This window comes from Thamnophis elegans, chromosome 1, assembly GCF_009769535.1.
Source record: "Thamnophis elegans isolate rThaEle1 chromosome 1, rThaEle1.pri, whole genome shotgun sequence".
NCBI lineage: Eukaryota > Metazoa > Chordata > Lepidosauria > Squamata > Colubridae > Thamnophis > Thamnophis elegans.
In genome coordinates, this window is record NC_045541.1 from 151,163,152 (window position 1) to 151,183,391 (window position 20,240).

A 20,240-nucleotide genomic window follows, 5' to 3' on the forward strand; every position below is an offset into this window, starting at 1 on the left:
CCATAGTCATATGATTTTGGTTTTAATTTTCTGATACTAATATGGAAGGCTGCTCAGAATCATTGGACATGGAGGAACGTTAGTGTTACAGTAATGAACACTTAAAAGTGTAAGTGTAAGATTTGTAGCAGTTCTTTCAAAAAACATCATTTTAGGACACTTTTTTTACAAGCGTATTAAAGATTCTTTTACAAATATGTTGAAGATTCTCAGTACTTATCTGGATGATTTCATGTCTAATTTTTTATATGTTTTTTATTTAAGTTGGAAAACTTGATGCTGGATAAAGATGGACACATAAAGATAACAGACTTTGGGTTATGTAAAGAAGGGATCAAGGATGGAGCAACAATGAAGACTTTCTGTGGCACACCAGAATACCTTGCCCCAGAGGTATCTTTTATATTATATTCATATTATCCCAAGAGATTTTCCTTAATCAAAAATAGATGCTAAGATATTTCCCAAAATATTACTGTACCAAAGTCAAGTACCATAAGTGTTGTGAGTGTTCATGAATTCTGCTTTGTATGTTGCCTTCACACTAGAGGCTGGAATTAACTCTACTAAAGTATCTCTTTTATTGAAAGCCACTTTACTTTTCTGGATGGGAGAGAACAAGCTAAAGTTGTTTCCTAGCAAGAGGTCTCTGTCTGCTCCAAAATTATCTCTAGATGGAAAACTACTATCCCTGAAGGAGCAGGTCCATGACTTGGGGTCCTTGTGGATATGCTCAATAGTAAGGAGATGCCATGGCCTGGGACCTTGGCCCAGCTTTGGCTGGTGTGCCAGTTGCAGCCCTATCATGAGAGGAAAAAACTTGCAGTATCTCATGTTCTTATCACACCTTGTTTGAACTGTAACAAGGGGGTGTTTTTCAGAACTATTTAGAAGCTTCTGAACCTGTGGTCCAGAATACAGTGGTCCATGAGCTCACTAACACCTGGTGTTGGGAGCACGTTACACCTGCACTGGTCACCAAGAAGCTTCTGGGTGCAGTGTAAAATGTTGATTTTAACTATAAAGTCCACAGTAGCTTGGCATCAGGTTCTTGTCAGGACCGCATTCTCTAATAAAATTGGCACTTCCATTATCTTTTCATGAGAAGGAGCTTATGGTAGAAAAATAGGAACCACCTTTAGTGGGAAGGTAACAGTGTTCCATGTGCCTTCATTGTTTAGTCATGCTGGCCACATGACCATGGAGACATCTTCGGACAGCACTGGCTCTTCAGCTTAGAAACGGAGATCAGCACCGCCCCCTAGAGTCAGGAATGACTAGCATATATGTGCAGGGGAACCTTTACCTTTATATGTGAATTGCTGAGAGTTAATTCGGTTATAGTGTGATGTAAATGTAATAAATTAATCACTTTGAAATGCACAAAAAACAGATTTTGCTTTTCATACCCTGTGTCTTTAGTTAGTGTTTCCCATAAAAAAGAATAGCCATTTACTTGCATCTGAGAAAATACAAAATTGGGGAGTGGGATAAAAGCAGAGAAAGCATCCTTTCTCTGATTAACTTGGGTTGCCTTAATGAGCATAATAAATCAGTCTTAATCTGATTTGAAATTTGTTACCTAGACATGTAGATGAAAGCTAAATGGAAGCTATTGAGAATTCAGTTTGGCTTTTCTGAATTTGCATTGTCCAAATCTTGTGAACTAGTAGAGAGAGTTTGGTTTAGTTATAAAGGTGCGGTCCTAGAAACCAGGAGACTGTGAGTTCTAAACCCATTTTAGGCATGGAAGCCAGTTGAGTGACTGTCTAGTCACTGTTCCTCTGTTCAATCCACTTCACAGGGTTGTTGTTATGGAGAAAAAAGAATATAGAGTATTAGGTATGTTTGCCATTCTTGAATTGAATGAATGAATGAGAATATATAGGTTTATAATTGCAGCAGGATCAAGTGGTGAAAATGCCACATTAATGGCCTTCAAAGAATTAATCTAATCTATTGTTTCTGTAGAGGACTCAGTGGCTAAGACGCTGAGCTTGTTGATCAGAAAGGTTGGTGGTTCAAATCCCTAGTACTGTGTAACAGAGTGAGCTCCCATTACTTCTCCCAGCTTCTGCCAACCTAGCAGTTCAGAAGCACATAAAAATGCAACTAGAAAAATAGGAATCACCTTTGGTGGGAAGGTAACAGTGCTCCGTGCTCCCTCGGTGTTTAGTCATGCTGGCCACATGACCACGGAGATGTCTTCGGACAGCGCTGGCTCTTCAGCTTTGAAACAGAGATGAGCACCACCCTCCAGAGTTGGGAACGACTAGCACATATGTGCGAGGGGAACCTTTACCTTACCTTATTATTATTTTACTGCACTTCAGTAACATTAAGATGGACTGCAACTCCTATAATTCCTCAGGTTGCATGCTCTGAAAGTATGAAGTCCACACATCTTAAAGTTACTGAAGTGGAGAAACACTGATCTAGTTTACTTTTGGTAATTTCCAGGAATCAAATTAGTCTTTTTTTTAGACTCATAGACCATCATTTCACAAGAGTCAGTGGGGACACTAAGCTATAAGAACAATAAAAACCAGCCCCTCTTTAGCAGTTGGGAATATATATTATGGCAATGAATTACATCAGCAAAATTAATTTTCTGTCATGAGTTCAAACCAAGTGTTTGTGCTTTTTCTCCTTGTGACTAATGATTCCAGAAGTTATGCGAATATACACACCATGTGGTGTATATATTCAGCAAGCTGTGTAGTCTAACCCAAATTATTTATGTAGTAGATTTTTATCCCATCCTTCTTCCCAGGGAAACATGACATTGTACGTGACTTTTTTCTGTACTCATTTGGTCCTCACAGTAACCCTCACAGTTACCTCGCACATAAGATTGAGATGGTTTCTAGGTTTCTCTTGGGGAAGTTGGTCTTTCCAAATCCAGTTCCATTTTCCTCCAACTCTTGTCTTCCATAGTCCCCACAACTGTCTGTGCTGACAAGAATTACAAGAAGTGTGACAAGAATTACAGTCCAGCATATCTGGGGGGAAAATACATTTAGAGAAAAGCTACTCTATTTCAATCCATAGGCCCCGTGCAACTTTGCAAGATGGAACTAACAATATAGCTTGTTTACATGAATGTAGAAAGAGTTACCTGGATAATATGGGGAGCATGTTTGGATTTTCAAAGAGTACTAAATAACTTGGGTTTGGGAACAATATCTCATTGGGAGTGGGGGGCATGTTCAACTTCTGAGTTGGCTTTCAAACCAGCCGATGAGCATGTACTAGCAAATGTCCCATATCAATGAAGTCACTTAACCTTTTTTAAAAAGTGGAAAGTGAGGCTTGCCTTGTTGTCATCTGTTTGTAATTGGAACCTGGCCTTCGAACTTGTTTGTACAGTTGCTGCATAGTTGTTTTAGGGTCATGCTGGAATTTGGTACATAGAAGGCTGCGGCTATACCACGTCAGCTTTGATGTGTTAGATGTATTGATCACCAAGGTGTTTACAGCTGTTGTGCCTCCTCTTGTAAATTCCAACCATGCAGCTGTTCAGCATTGTTGGCTCCCAACTTGACCAGTCAGTTATTTTAAGTAAAATGACCTTTTTTTAATCCTATCCTTATTTATTCCTCCAATTAAAAAACATGCAAGGGCATTAAATATTCCTACTACCATATGTAGATGTTTTCCCTTTTCATTTGTCTTCCAAACACTGACAAGCTTAAAATAGCATCTTGATGTAGAACATGCTTTTGTTTTGTAAATCTTAGGTTCTCAGTACCGTATTTTCACGACTATAAGCCGCACTGAAAATCCTAAAATTTGATCCAAAACCGGCAGTGCGGCTTATAACCCGGTGCGCTTTATATGTGGAAAAAGATCTCCCAGCTGCTTTCGCGGCCCCCTGGAGCGCCAAGAACCTTCGCGCTCTTCTCCGCTCCTCGCGAGTGCAATAGATGTCCAGAAGCGGCTTTTGGGGCTAATGGGGATTGGATTTCCAGCTCGATAGCCCCTGCCGCTTCTGGACGTCTATTGCAGTTGTGAGGAGCCGAGGAGAGTGCGGAGAACAGCGCGAAGGTTCTTGGCGCTCCAGGAAGCCGCGAAAGAGGCTGGGGGAGGCGCACGGCTTGGTTTCTCCTCCCTGGACGTCGCAGCAGCAGCCCCAAGCACACCGAACTCTGTGTTTTTCGCATCGGGGCATGCTCTTGCAGCACACCCCGATGCGAAAAACACTGAGATCGGTGAGTTTGGGGCTGCTGCTGCGACGTCCAGGGAGGAGAAACCAAGCCGTGCGCCTCCCCCAGCCTCTTTCGCGGCTTCCTGGAGCGCCAAGAACCTTCGCGCTGTTCTCCGCTCCTCCTCGCGACTGCAACAGATGTCCAGAAGCGTCGGGAAACGTGCGGCTTATAACCCGGTGCGCTTTATATGTGGAAAAAGTTTGAAAAATTAACGTTAATTGATACTGCGGCTTATAATCCGGTGCGGCTTTTGGTCGTGAAAATACGGTACTTATGAGAACTCTTGCAGGCTGATGATAGTCTTCCAGGCTAACTATTTGAAGCTACTGCAAGGGACCATTAGTCAGAGAAAATCTGGCTTTGGATATTGAAGACATTTACCATCTTTCTTTAAAAAAAAATACCATCAACACAATTAAAAAAAAAAAACATTAACACCTACTTTCCATTTAGGAGGCTCAACAAAATAGTTCTGCATGTTCAAAATCTCCTTTACTTGGCAGGATCCAGATGTACTAAACATATAGCCAGTAAGAAGTCTAAAACATAATGTTGAGGAGTGTATTCGGGCTGGTCTTGGTCATTGAAGTATTCGTTCTTCTAGATCAGTGGTTTCCAACGTGGGCCCCACGCCCCACAGGGGGACAATTTGATTTTTAATGGGGGCAATTTGAACCTTGTTTAAACCAAGTTAATAGCCTTTTAGGCTTCCTCCACGTGAGTAGAGTTCACTTTTTGAGTAAAGTAGGAATTATATGTCACGGGGGGGGGGGACGGGGACATCAGGATTTAGAGATGTTTAGATGGGGCATGGCCAAAAAAAGGTTGGGAACCACTGTTCTAGATTTAGAAGTATTAATGAAGAGTGTAGATACTATACTATAAGATGTCCTCTGTGTGTCTTCATAATGTCTTTTATAGAACCAGTGCAGGAAATTCACTTTTAATAAAACTGCATTTCCTTGTGATGGATCCCCATATCCATGTATAAGAGTGTTTCTTGCCCTCTGGCTACTGTTGCTGATCATTGAAATAAATTATGTAGCTGTTTGCTTAGTGTTTAGGATAGTTTATTTTGATGGATCATGTATGCCCTTTTAACAAACTATTCAATGTTTTCATTTAAAAAAAAAATGAGGAAGAACATTTCTTCTTTCAAAAATGATCCCAGAAAATCATGTAGACCATCCCAAGAATATTAGGGAGAAATGAGATTTTTTTTAAAAAAACCTCTTAAATGGCCTTGTAAAATACATTGAGTCTTGTTGGCAGGGAGGAGTAAGCAGCCAAAAAAAAAAGGGTGATAAAGTGTTGTGTCTCCTGCACTAGCAAAATCCAGCCCTAATTTGAGTTCTGTCCAGGGAGACGACATGTCCTCCCAGGGAAGAGTGTGACTGGTTGAGCAGGGGTCAACTGGCATGCTGCACAACCCCACATGAAAAGCGTGACACCCCTCCTCCCTGCTCCCGGATTGCTCGTAGAGGCTGATGAGCCCGGCTCCTGGAATCCTAGCAGATGAAGCAGCTGTGTTGGGCTTCTACATATATGGGGCAGCTGCAGAGCCAGCTGTCGCTTGGTGTGAATCATACAGCAAAAGATGCTGTAAATAGACCTGCGTGGGGTAATCCAATACCTGGCAGCCTTTGGTTTTTCGCTGCAGGCCATCTTCTAGGTTCCAATGTTTTTTTTTCCCCAAAGCAAAGTAGCAAACAGTTAGCAGGCACTAATAAGTAGAGAACAAACTTCCAAGATGTTCTATCCCTGCTCTTGATGCTTTCAGTGTCCTGTGTTTGAGATCTTCATTGTGACCATGTTGTTTTAGTTGTACTTGTTATTAAGTATGAATGTGGCTTTGCAAGTTAGGCAGCAGCCAACAAACAGTTAGAAACTGATCAGAAGTTGCAGAACTCCAATTTTTATTGTTCCTGGGCAACAGAAATTGTAGGAGTTGGAAGTTCAATAACTTTTCATGGGGAGGGAGGATCACAACCCTTGAAATAACCAGTCTGCTGCAGGGGTCTTACAGCAGACTCTCCCCAATTTGGTGCCTCCAAATTGCAATACCCATCATTGATAACCAGCACAATCAGTGTTGTTCTTTGGAAACGATGAGCAGTCCAGACTTCTGAAGGACATTTCCTTAAAGAGGAAGATGGGAGTTTTCCAGGAGGCTATGGCATCTTAGACAATATAACAGGCTAATGTGAGATGTACTTACTTCATCATGTCTGAAGATGGCTGTTCCGTAGGCTTTCCTTTTAAGTTGCCAACTTGTTAGAGGAAACAATTCCATTTTACTTTGTTTGGTGAAAAGCTTGCCACTGATCTAGAACTCTTGCCGTTATCTACAGGTGCTGGAGGATAATGACTATGGCCGTGCAGTGGATTGGTGGGGCTTAGGAGTTGTCATGTATGAAATGATGTGTGGACGTCTTCCCTTCTATAATCAGGACCACGAGAAACTTTTCGAGCTCATCCTAATGGAAGAGATTAGGTTTCCACGTACGTTGTCACCCGAAGCAAAGTCTCTTCTGTCAGGTTTGCTGAAGAAGGATCCAAAGCAAAGGTGAAGGTTTAATGCATTTGACCTGAACGCTTCCCAGATTCTTGAGTGACCAGTCAGGTGTTTTCCATTATTCCATTCATTGTGATTTTGATTTCTCCATATATCCAAGTCTGTTAGGTGCATTCTTTGTTATAATTTAGCTGTTTTATGTCCCCTGATAAAGTTTCAAACTTATAGTCTCCACACACACTCTACACGTGCACACAGACACATACACACAGACACGCAAAGCGGGCAGAGAGTTTGGGAGGCCTGCAGAATGCAAAACCTTTTTTTAAAAATTTACCTCTTCAAAATCATGATGCGTCTTATACTACAGTGCATCTTATAGTCCGAAAAACACGGTACATAAACAAAGTGATCATGGGTAGGCAAAACAGCAGACTTTCTTCCAATTTCCCCATTGACTTCGCTTGCGGAAGCTGACAGGGAGTGTCAGAAATCATGATCAGTTGACCACAGGGACACTGCAATGGCCATAACTTTACAAATAAAAACTGGCCTGAATATGGTGGAAATTTCAATTTCATAGTAATAAGATTTTTACACATCCCTTAGCAGATTTTAGGTACTGTGATTCAGAAAGTGTTGCAGTATAATGCAATGTTTGGACTAATTTGTGGGTTCAAACAGATAAACACCACGAGAGTTTTAGTAGTGTATCAATTAATGCATACATATTTGAGAAACTCTATTGTATAGGTAATGGGGAAATAGAAACTCTTAGAGCAAATGAAGATGCTTTTTCTCATAAAATCACTACGTGTACTACATGTTTCATTTCAAATACAGTGTTTACGTTTGTTTCGATGCTGTTCCTTAATTATGTTTGGGACATAGCTGCCTTCTAAAGAAACGATTGTTGTGAAAACTCTTCATTATCCCTGGGGAATAAACAGTAAAGGATGTTTCAGGTCTTTCTCCTTGATAGAGAACAAAATCTTCTGTATCTTGAGGGGTGATCATAGGCCACAGTGAGTGGGGCAGCAGGGCAGTGATGTGGGAAGAGTGGATTTTCAAAAGCTTGATAGTCTGTGGGTAGCCACAGTCGAATATTTTGGTCAGGTTTGCATGGATTTATTGTGGTTTGCTTTAAATTTTTGTAGCATGTGTTCCACACTTCCAGGAAACTCCTCAAAGATTTTTTTTTAAGGCTTGTTAGAACTTGCATTTCCTTCATTATTTCTTAGCAAAGTTGTACTTTTGTTGTGAATGAAAATATGCCATTAGAAACACTTCAGAGCAATGAATTTAAAATAAATGCACCGTATTAATGTTGGTGATTTCCCTCCCCCCCAAAAAAAACAGGTTAGGTGGTGGACCAGATGATGCAAAGGAGATTATGCAGCACAAATTTTTTTCTGGCATTGTTTGGCAAGATGTATATGAAAAAAAGGTATTTACAGTTTTTAAGATGAGATTTTTTTTTTAGATTGTATAAAAGACTTTAAAATTCTGTGTCAGCTAGCATGCTGCAGTTTGAGAAGATGGGTCTCCTTCTCATTCCTAATTCCCATTTTTTAAAAACATTGTCTTGCACATAAAACCTAAACTTTTCATTGTGTCTTAAAATTTTATGTACCTAAAGTGACATGATGCAAATTAGATATGGTCCAAAGTACAGATATGTACTTTGTATATAATACTGCAGAGTTGATTGATTCTAAGTGGGTCTTATGCCACTTCAATTAACAAAAAGAATTTCATCAGCTTACAAAACTATCCAAAAGAGTCATTTTCCTTCTGTGCTTCTTTCAGCCCTTCTTCTATTGCAGTCTTTTTTTTAAATTTTCCTGAATGCAACTCAGTTTGCAAAAGATTCCCATCAACAAGTTAAAATTGCAAGGTTCCAGCCTGTCCCCCAGATTTGCAAATATTGCATTGCAAGAGTTGTTCTGTCCCAGAAGTCTAGGCTTCTCTCTTTCTCTCTCTTTCTCTTTCTGCACAACTAATATCCTTCCTAGAATAGCTCTCTGCTTCCCCTTAGTGGCACTGCACATAAATGATCCTAGCTTCTGCATTCAACTGCACCAACTTTTTGCTGATTGAGATGGATTTTTTGGCTCGGGTACTGAATGCTTTGATGCAGGGCCCTTGAAGCTGATTTTTTCATTAATCTTTTATTGAATGTTGAGGTCAGCATGAACACTTCCAAGCATATTGTCATTCGGGTTAATTAAAAAGAGCCTAATGCATTAAGATGAAAAAGATGTTTGTAGTTAAATTTACCAGTACTTGGCAACGTGCTTCCACTTTTCATAAACTTGCTCCGAGGTTCACTTTCTTTTCTCCACTATTCCCTCCATTCTGGCAGTGGAACTTAAAAGAGAAAAATGAAGAAGAGAAAAGAGCTAGCCATGTTGTCTGATTAGCATGCATTTCAGTTAATGCCCCAAGACATCTTTGAAAACCTCAGCTTTGTTTTGTGGTTTGAAAAAAAATTTTTTTTTGAAACCTGTTGTCTTTATATCTTGGGTTACTGTTTTATCCTTAGTCTAATTGTATTGGGGAAAAGAGGATTGGCATTCAAGGATCATGTAATTACATGCCAATTCTGTGCATTTTTATATAGACCTTCTATCTGAACTATATTCCCCCCCTCCCCCTGTATCTAAATGTCAACATTAATCACATTGCTGCTAGAGCTATTTTGGACTCTCATTTTCTCCTCAATGTTTGCATTTCCCTGCAGATGTAATTCCAAAGTGCTAATAGTATTATGTATATATAAAAGACTCATTTTCTTTAGCAGGCATTGTTAGCCTGCCTTGTGGTCAATGTATTGGAATCAAGATTTTAATGACCATGTCTTCAGTTTGCTGATAACTTATTATGAATATAGATTCTACATCCCCAGTTCTCCATGGGAGAATATATCCAGCATTTTTATAAATACAAAAAGTATTGCAGATGGTTCAAGACAAAAGACATATCCACTGAAACATCAAAAGAAAAAAATAGTTTCTTGCTTTATAAAGCTAATAGTATTCTCACTTTACCTTTTTAAGGTACTGCTGCCTCTAAATACTCTTTGTAACTTGGCCTTCAGGATGGTTGACTTCCTCTACGTAATGCTTTTTTTAAAATTAATATGTGGATATTTCTAGTATTCTACAACATGCTGTCAGCATTCAAAGTAGTTCAGGCCATCAAAGCAATTATTTTAAAAAATAAACCATCTGCAATAAGCACTATTCTTCTAATTTGAAGCTTCTGAAAGAGCTAGCAATTCCCAAATTGCGGGTTGGGGATGGCGGCAAATGCTACACTGGAGGATGGTTGATTTTAATTTGAGAATGAAAGGCTAAATTTGTTTATTTCATTAACCTTCTACCCTAAGCCAATGAAATTGGACTCTGAGCTTCCGCATCATTAAATGCTTAAAAAAAAAAAGACAGTTTTGAAAAGTCTGGACCTTTCCCCACTGCAGAATTAAAATGCTATCCACTGATTCTTTAGTGTAACATTTGTTGTCCGTGCCACCAAACTACACTGCCACTATTGCAACAGCTGTGACTCACTGAAGAAGGATGCTGGTTTTGCTGTTCTGTCTGTTATGTCCAGCTGGCAGGAATAAATCTGCCAGTCATGGCTCTGCAGAAGGCCTGAGGCCGGTCTGGTTGCAGGACACAGTCATTCTAGGCTTTCTTCTTCAGCTTCTTCTCCTCTGCCCCATCCTATTATAATGCAGGATGAGTAACGGATTTTAAAAACAACCCAGCGGAGCCAAGTGATGGAAGGTGCTGAGTCACTGGGGTTTTATTGCCCTCCCTTCCTTTCTTTTTGATCGGCAAGAGACGCTGACTTCAGATCAGTGGTGGGTTGCAGGAGGTACGCCCCGGTACAGGTGTACTGGAGCCTGCCTGGAGCACCGGGTACCATTCCCACCCGCCTGCCTTTAAACTCTTTGGCGCTTCCGCGCATGCGCACAGTGCATACAGCTCCGCCGAGCAGCTGGAGCATTGTGGAAGCTCATGGAGGCGTCGCTAGACAGTAAGATGTATGTGCGCGCTGTGCACATTCATGGGGAGGACGCCGGGCCCTGTTGCAAACATACCAGTTGCAACGAGATCCGGAACCCACCACTGCTTCAGATCCCTGTTTGCCATGTTTGGGAAGCAATAAGGGCAGGGCAGAGTAGTCCAGTCTCTGCACTTTGGCTGTTCCAGCCTGGTGCTAAATTGGTAAGAGCACTTACCGTCACAGAGTTTTGGTATCCCGTTCACTAGGGAAAAACACAGCACAATGATAGCCAAGCCACCATCTGATGCTGCCAGAGCATTAACCCTTCAGCCTATCAGTTAAGAAAATATTATCATCTTCTCAAATTCCTTGATTAAAGCTTACTTTCAATTAACATATACTTCTGGCGCAAAATCCAATAGCGCTTTTTTTTTAAAAAGAGAGAAAAATGGATATTGAATTAAAACAATGCACTGTTTAGGTTATGTCTCTTAGACCTTAATTTATGGAAGAAAGATGGTAGCTGGCAGGCGTTAAAGGTCATCAGAGATACTTGAAAAGGATGAGTGTCTGCCTCCTGGATATATACAATTTTGTTTTATATATTTTTTCCTGTCATAAATACATGTGACAATATGCTAAGTTTCTTTTTGCATAATGGCAAAAAATAAAATACGAAGATCTGCTTTGCAAAACAAAGCATTTCCCTTTTATATTTTTATAACCGATTATTATCAGAGGCAACACCCCATCCCACCCATTTATGTAATACTTATTTTTTCACAGAAAATAATTTGAAACTGCAAAGTATATCTTAGTACCTAATCACAGTTCTCAACGCGCTAGGCTCTGTCTCTGTATTATCATTGCAAGATGTCTTAACACAGGGGTTTTAAAGAATTTTCAAGCTGCTGAACCTGTTTTTAAAAAAGACCCAGAACCCCCAAACCACAAATGACAGGGACATTTTTTTTACTGGAAGCACATCTTCTCTGCTGTAACCCAAAAAACAGCTATAAACACCTTTTGGTTTCATCCCCCCTCCTTGACGAGACCCCATCAAGTTCTCAGATAACCCTAGGAATGTTTTAGCAGAAAAATCAATCAAGTTAAAAATAGGGAAGCTCTTGTTCTACTTTTGCACACTAATGAGTGTCATGCACTAGCTGATCATGTCTCCACTTTTTATCTCACCCTTTATTTACCACCAAATGTCTTAGGGTTAGGGTTCTCAATCAATGGTTCACAGCCAACTCTGAAGTTAGGTACTCATAACATAATCAGGGGTGCGAGGAGGGCGCAGCAGCTGAGGAATTAAGAAGCTTTTAACACTAATGGCAGGCAGAATAGGAAACAGAGCCTAGGGAAGCTTAGGGGCTCCAACCTGACTCTTTGAAGAGAGATTGGGATACATGTCTGTAGAGAGAAAAGGTGAGAATTTTTAAGATGTGTTGAGATCAAAACTACCAACCAGCAGAGAATCAGAGAAGTGGCTTTTCATTTAATTATATTATTCTCCTTTATAAGAGGGTTATATTATTATTATTATTTGGTGAGATTCACAGCCTTTGGGGCTGGTTGGTAGCTCAACAGCTCGAGTCCTAACCAAGGACCTAGGAACTGCTAAGGTAACGTTGAGGATATAAGCTGTTCCAAGTAGGATGGGTTTTTTGTAGAGTCAGAATGATAAATTTAAATTTTCCAAACAGCGAGGTAGCCCTACTATTGTTATTATTATTCTATAACAATTTACCTGAGAGTTAACTAAAAGCCAGAAAATAAGGTCAATTTTGGCTCAAGCATCGATGAGTTCATGCGATATGGGATTAGAGATCTGAGTGGGAATAGAAGCTTTCCCATCCCTATCCTACATTTTTAAAAGAATATAAAAATGTTTTACTGCCAAAAGTTGGTTATTTGGCTGCCAAATTTCAGCAACGCTGGCTCGGCTACCTGGGGAGGGTTGCTGAGATTCCCCTATGCTAACAACTCAATTCCAGGTTTTATTTCTTTTTACAGCTGGTACCTCCATTTAAACCCCAGGTGACGTCTGAAACAGATACACGCTATTTTGATGAAGAATTCACAGCACAGATGATCACTATCACCCCCCCTGATCAAGGTAATACTGCTTGAAAGTGCTTCAGTTGGACAACAGGACACATGGCTCAACTGAAAGCTTAATAAATTCTTGCCTGAGACTCTGGATAATGATGGCTCTGAGCATACATTGCCTTTGACTTGTTTCTTTTTTTAAAAAAAACACCCTTTTTTTTTAAAGAGCTCTCGGAGCTGCCAAAGTTTTTTGTATCATGAATCCTGGTGTTAAGATAAAAGTAAACTAGATCAGTGTTTCCCAACCTTAGCAACTTGAAGATGTCCGGACTTCAACTCCTAGAATTCCCCAGCCAGCGGAGTTGAAGTCCGGACATCTTCAAGTTGCCAAGGTTGAGAAACACTGAACTAGATAGTGGCAGCAACAATTACCAACCTACTGCATCAAGGCAGAAGGTGGAACTACAAGAAGACTTAAGTGTGACAGCTGAGCTTGTTTCAAGCAGTACTGGAGGTTTTTTCTTAAAAACAGATTTTAAACTTAACCTTCCTGTGGACTGCAGGAAGTCTCCCTTTTTTTGACAAATTGTAAAACCCACTACCCCAAGGATACTTTTTTTCTAAAAAGAACAGGGGAAAAAAGACGTATCTAAGAAAGTCCAGTTGCCTTTTGAAGAAGGCACCTTTGGGATAACCATGACCTGGATGACAGAGAATCTCCACAGACTAAAATCCACTAGATTTGCCAATCAGCAGCATTACCATTTCCTGCCTAATTTCAGTGGAAAATGACAGAAAAAAACATTAGGTATATCTTTCTGAATGGATAAAAAATATGCCATACAAAATGTCACAGCCATACTGACAGCAATTGATTTTTTTTTTTTTAAAAAAAAAGAGCTTATCCTCCTAGCCATAGACAGATTGTCCGTCCATCCTCCCTATCAGTAGGGGGCTGCTGAGCCTCATGTAAGGCGCTGGGCCTGTGCACCCACCGTTGAAGTTGGTGGCTTGATTCCCATGAGTGAATAAACTGCGTAGGGACAAGAAAGGCACCTCCCCCGATTGCCTACCTGCATTCAGGTGTCCCGTGGGTAAAGATAACACCGCCCAAAAAAATCCTTTCACAGAGGCAGCCAGTCATGTTGGTGATTCCTGGCTAACACGTGCCATTTGCTTAAAAAAAAAAAAGAATGTAAATTTCATCAGTAAATGAAAGCTGTTTCTTTGCCTTTTTTTCTGAGCCATGTAGCAAGGGTTAATACAATCTTAATATACCACTGGCAATCTTAGATTTAGCTGGTAATCTTAATGCATCGCTAGCAATCCTATAAGAGTTTGTCATTTCCTTTTCTCCCAGAGATTGCTGAGAATTGTAGTCTTGTATTTAGTACAGTAGATGGGAGAATTCAACGGAAAATTCATAGCTGCCTCGGTAAACTGCAATATCCAGGAAAACCACAGTGTTAAACAATTAGCAGAAGTGTTGTAGTTAGAGATTGTTCTTCAGAGGTAGTTGTTACTGGGGGACTAATCCATAGGATAAAAGTTTGCAGTTCTCGGGTCCTTTTTCAAAAACCTCTAGTCTATATATTGCAGCTCTGTCTTCTGCCTTGATGTAGTACGGGGTGTCAAACTCATTTTGTCACGTGACTTATCACGACTTTTTCCCCCTTTGCTAAACCAGGCATGGGTATGGCCAGCATGTGACACATCCGGCCCATGGGCCATGGGTTTGACACCCCTGATGTAGTAGTTCCTGCTGCAACTATCTATTCTACCTTAACTCCAGCATTCAGGATAAAGAGAGCTCAGACAGTCGATGCATCTTACTGACAAGTAAAAGAGAAAGCATCTGGTAAAAATTAAATAAATTATGTCATGTTATCTCTTGGCCCCTAGTATTAAAGGCTGTGACCAGGGAAATCACTTCTTCCCTGTGACAGATGAATCAATCTCACAAAGAATAAATAGAATTAAATTTCATTTCTAAAGAAAGAAAACCAAAAAGTGAACATTCCTACTCAGCTGTTAATATAAAGCTTTCAGTGGCAAGGGAGATAAATCTAGAGAGAGTTCAGATCACAGATTGTGAATTAAAAGGTTCTCCCATAAAAAGCTATAAAGGACTGTAGACCATATATAACCCTCTAAGCAGATCACATACTGCCATTGAACTCTTTACCAACCAATAGAAGTAATATAAAATTTTCATAAACCGCAATTTTCACAGAACATAAATATTGAAAATAATAAGACATCAGCTAGCAGACACAGAAAAAAATTTTTTAATGCAGTTCTTAGCTACATTTAAAATAAATGAATAAGTAGCTGATAAAGTGCAAAACCCATAGCAGACTCTAGGATTGTTAATTGTTTGAAAAAAAATGCTTTTGAGTCCCATTGCATTGGTAGAGAACACTCTGATTTACTTTCTGGTAAATGGATGTTTTGTGGGTAACCATGCTATCATAACTGTAATTTTGTGAATAGGCAAGTGTGTGTGTGTGTGTGTGTGTGTGTGTGTACACTCAAGATGCATAGTGTACTTTCCATACCACAGTAGCAATGGTTTAACCATACTTTCATTCTGTTTTCAGATGACAGCATGGATTGTGTTGATAACGAACGGCGGCCACACTTCCCTCAGTTCTCTTACTCGGCCAGTGGAACAGCTTAATGTTTCACTTGTCCATAACGTCAACCAATCAGACTGCATTTTGGGGACCTTTAATTTCAATGGACACTAGAGAACTCTCTACGTTACATGAATTACAAACTATGTTTGTATTACGGTTTAGTTGAATTTGTAGGAAGCCTCACAGGCTATGTATTTAAAACAATCCTGATGAATTTTTGAGTCAGAATCTCCGCAATTTTGAGAAGGAAGATAAGAAACCATTCTTAATGCATTATAAATATAAAAAAAAAACTTTTTCTTCTGGAGAGACAAAAGGACATTTTAGGTTTTTAAGAATGTGCACCAAAATTTTTCTTTCAAAAAGTCTAAAGCAAATGTTGACCATTTAAAAAACAAAACGAAAACACAACTGTTTTTTTATTTATTTCATACTGTTCATTATGTGTAAGTAGAAAAGCTGCACTCTGAACAATTAGATTTATTTAGGATGAGAGGCAGACTTAGATAGTGCAATAATTAGAGCAGCAACACAAAAAACGAACAAACTCTGGGCCATCAAGGCCCCAAGAAATCTGCTGGCAATTCTAGGAAGCCTTTTATAGGAATGGCATGTGGGACTTCAGAGAGATAGAGTCAAGAAGAAAATGACGTTAGCACAACTGCTACTACATGTTACATATCAAACAGAGCTGAATGATCTGTTTTTAAAACCACACAATGTCCTGTTGAAGACAGCACATTAGTTATGTTACATTCTTGTCCCAGCATGTTTCTGGGAAGTTACACTTTAGAGAAAGAAATCAGTTTTACCTATTTCAACTGAAAACACTTTCAAGTTACAAAAATTGACCAGGGGGAGAGGGCAGGATTTGTACACAATAAAAAACAAATCACGCACAATAGTCTTAAGTGAAGAAACATCTATCTTACTGAGCAAAAGTCATATTTTTGGCAGTGGAGTCATATTTTTGGCAGTGAAGCGATAGGCCCTGCTCATATGTGTATTACATCTTTTCCCAGCCTGATGCCTTCCAGAAGAGGGTCACAGCTCCGAATATTTCTGTGCAGCATGGGCTTTCAGCTGCCACAGAATTCTGCAGTGCGTAATCCTGATACATCTGGAGGGCACCAGATTGCAGCAGCAGGTTTTAGAGAGGCATTAACATGGCAAGATATTTCTCACATTGAAATCCCGTCCATCTGTTTTCCACTCTTCAATGTACATTTTTAAAGGTTATAGGGGGGAGGGAGGGCAAGCTGGATGGTACCACGATGTATGGGAGAAAGTCCATCAGTGGTTGCAATGGCTATATGTAAAAAAAAAAATATTAAGGTGAAACTTTATACGATCAAGATTTTTTCTCCCCTCTCATTTCTTTTTTTTTTACCTTTTTGTCACTTCATTTTGTATTTTCATAGCCACATTATTGTGGATTTACCAGACAAAATTATCTTTTTGCTTTTTGACACGGGCCAGAATTTTAAGCTCTCGTACTGTGAATGAGTTTATTCAGTTGTGGCTTTATGTTCTTTTAGACACGCTTGTGTTTCTGTTCTGTTACCTGTTTAAAAAAAAAGACCTATATTGCAGTTCCTTAACTTTTTTTTTATTTGAAAGGGAATGTATTTAAAATACCCACAACTTTCCCTTTACACAGAATTCCATTGTTGTGTGCGTTGTACTTTTTTTTTTAACAACATTCAGTTCTAGTATTTTTACTTATGATATGAAAGTTTCCCTCAAAAGTACTTCAATAAAATGTGCTTTAACAAGTTAGTTTTGTCTTGGTTTTGGTAGAATGTATAGGGGATTAAAAAAGCAAAATTGATGCAGACTTTTCTATATTATGCAGTTTTCTCAGTAACCAAGGATGAACAGTAGCTATGAAGATTAATATTACTTATTTAAAAAGTTGATCTATATTAGCAGGGATTTAAAGTGGAAAGGGGAGTTGGCAGGGAAGAAATAGGGAGGGTTCAGTTTGTTGGGTTGTAAGTATCCTGAAATTGGTAAGTTCTTTAGTCCTATGATCGTGACAAAGTCATCTTGATTTCATTGAAAATGTATGAAGGTTATCTCTGTATTTTCAGTTGCAAGAAGCGGAATGTGCAAAAGTAATTTAGTGACGAGTTCAGAAACAAACTCCTGGCCTCATACCTTGCTTGCACATTTCTTTTAAAACAGCAATAAGTTCAGCAATACTTTGCAGAAAGCATAAGCTCTAGACCCTCAATAGTCTAATAACAATAGAATAGTAAACTGGATGACAAAAAAGAATGATTTAAAATTATCTTCTTCACGTTCATTCCCAGTTGCTTGGCTTCACTGGTCATGTGCTTCAAAAATCTGTAGCCTCTATATTGGACTGCAGATTCCATCCTTAACCACTAATTTACTCCTGGCTGTGTCTGACAGTTTATTGATTTACTAATCAAATGTACATCCTTCTCTATCAGAAGATTCTCGGTGGCTGATAATGACTTCAGACACCCCAAAACAAAAGTTTGCAGTCCAGCATTTGTTGATACCAACTATAGTTTGCCTTTGACCATGCCTGCATGTGCTTTTGTCAGCTATAAGCAGCCTGAGTGCTTGAATCTCAGACTCTGCTACAACTCTTATACTGATTTGTCCAGCTGAAGCTAATATACTGTGTCCTCCGCTTTATTAAAATGTTAAGTTTCATCACACACACACAAACACACACACACAAATATGACAAGTGGTAACATTGTGCAAAGAATCTTCTTAACTAAGACATTTCTTAAATAAACTCTGCTTAATTGATATTAAAAAGAGCAGGGTATATTTCCACAGGAATGAGCTACAAAGTTCTGGTTTTATTCTTAAAAATTCTGTCTTAGGGACCTTACCGCCAAATATAAATTTGAAATGTCCCCAAGGAAGATTTTCTGTAACACTAGGCATGCAGGGAAGAAAATGGTTTAATTACCTGGCTGACTTCAAAGTTGGAGCTTTGCATGGCAAAGTATTACTTGATGGATCTTCTATTAGCCCAGTTGGAAGGTTAATTGTGATGCAATAGTTGTGCACAAAGCAATTTGTTCTTGTTTTACATTTTTCCAGTGCTGAGTGTTGATGAGAAAAGTGTTTGGGGGAAATAAAAAAACCACACTAAATTAAGCTTCCAGGTATTTCTCAGTATAACAGGTAAGAAGAAAAAAGTGAGGAGGCACCTCAAGGCTAAGTGTTGGCAGTCGGTCCTAGTAGGACTGATGGATGCTGGTGTCAACTCTTATCTGTGATGCATTAACACCTAAACTGTAAACTGTTGCAAGCAGAAACAGGACAGTTTGTGCTTTGTTTTCTTTTTGCTTGGTCTATTGGAACACCTGATAGAACTCTCAAAACAGTTAAATGTATATAGTAAAATATGGCTTCTGGAAAATAAATGGAAGATTCAGCTTCTACTGGAAAGGCATACAGAGATATTACAAGTGAATCAGTCAGGATACAAGGCAAGAGGAATGTCCTAATACAGTGTTGGGTAACCTTTTTGTCCTCGCATGCCGAACGCGCACACGACAATGCACCCACACCCATAATGCAATGTGCCCCGCTCTCCTGCACATGCACATGAGACCTCTGGACTCCCCCACGCATGCACGTGTGACACCCCCACACACATGGACCTCCCGCCCCCCGCACATGTGTGCACGACTCTCTGAAGCCTTCTGGGACCAAAAATGGGGCATTGCATCCCCGCTGCAACCCTCCACTCCTCACGCATGCATGTGCATCTCCCACATACATAGCAGAGACTCAAAAATCAGCTGGCTGTCAGGAGGCGCATGTGCGGTGGAACTGAGCTGGGGTGATGGCTAGCGTGTCCACAGGTGGCTTCGCATGCCACCTGTGTCACGTGTGCCATAGGTTTGTCATCACGGTCCTAATAGATCTCATGAGTCACCACACACTTAACTTCAGGATGATGGGACAGTCTTCAAGAAGCAAGATCATGTAGAGCCTGGCTGCTCATTAGCTACTTTGGCTCTAAGCTACATAAGGCTTTATAAATCAGAAAACCTATTCACCCTATTCTGCATTAACTCTCACTTCAAAACACTTTCAAAGAAAGTTCCAGATAGAAGAGATTCCAGCAGGTTAGGACATAACACACAGGAAAAAGTTGGCTGGGTTTAAAAGAAAAAAAAATGCAGCTCATTGGCCTGGTCCAATTAGCAGATTGGGTGAGGTCAGAAAACACAAAAAAGGCTGAACCCAAACATGGGACAGTGCAAAAGGTGGATTGGGCTGAGAGAGAGCAACTGGCCCAATCACCTAGCCGGCTTTCGTGGCTGAGGCATTATTGCAACCCACAGTCTTCCTGTTTGAACATTACTAACTTTTTGTTCATTTTCATAGATTGGTTTTAGAACTTGATGGATAGTTATTGCCACAGACCTTGACTTTTATCAATAAAAAAGGCTGGAGAAACCATGTAGCACTGAAATCTAATAAATATAATCTCCCAGGCTGAGATTGGATTTTACACAACCAGGAGCTTCTTAACCAAAATCCTAGAACTCAGGAAAATCACTTGGCAAGTTGTTACAGGGAAGATGAATTCAGAACAACTACATATTTTCCTAGAAAAATTATGCTCCTCTCCTTCACTTTCTCCTATAACCTGGTAGAAGATGAGCTGGTTATATAGAACAAGGCTCAACCCAAATTTGGGAGAATGTATTAGGCTGCACTCAAAACATACAAACATTTGTGCATAATACCCTTCCTGTATTCTGATCGTCATTTGCGATTAGAATACAGAAAAATGACATCCAT

General features: G+C 39.8%; 1 protein-coding gene across 2 annotated transcripts in view; it reads left to right on the forward strand.

Moving 5' to 3' along the window:
- Positions 1-17,210, forward strand: part of AKT1 (AKT serine/threonine kinase 1) — a 97,180-nt gene extending 79,970 nt beyond the window's left edge. For both annotated transcript variants that reach the window (XM_032235085.1, XM_032235076.1), the window contains exons 10-14: positions 265-393; positions 6,560-6,774; positions 8,083-8,170; positions 12,757-12,859; positions 15,393-17,210. In XM_032235085.1, coding sequence (XP_032090976.1) covers positions 265-393; positions 6,560-6,774; positions 8,083-8,170; positions 12,757-12,859; positions 15,393-15,472 — 615 coding nt within the window. In that variant the 3' untranslated portion in view covers positions 15,473-17,210. The remainder of the gene's footprint in view (positions 1-264; positions 394-6,559; positions 6,775-8,082; positions 8,171-12,756; positions 12,860-15,392) is intronic.
- The last annotated feature ends 3,030 nt before the right edge of the window (positions 17,211-20,240 follow it).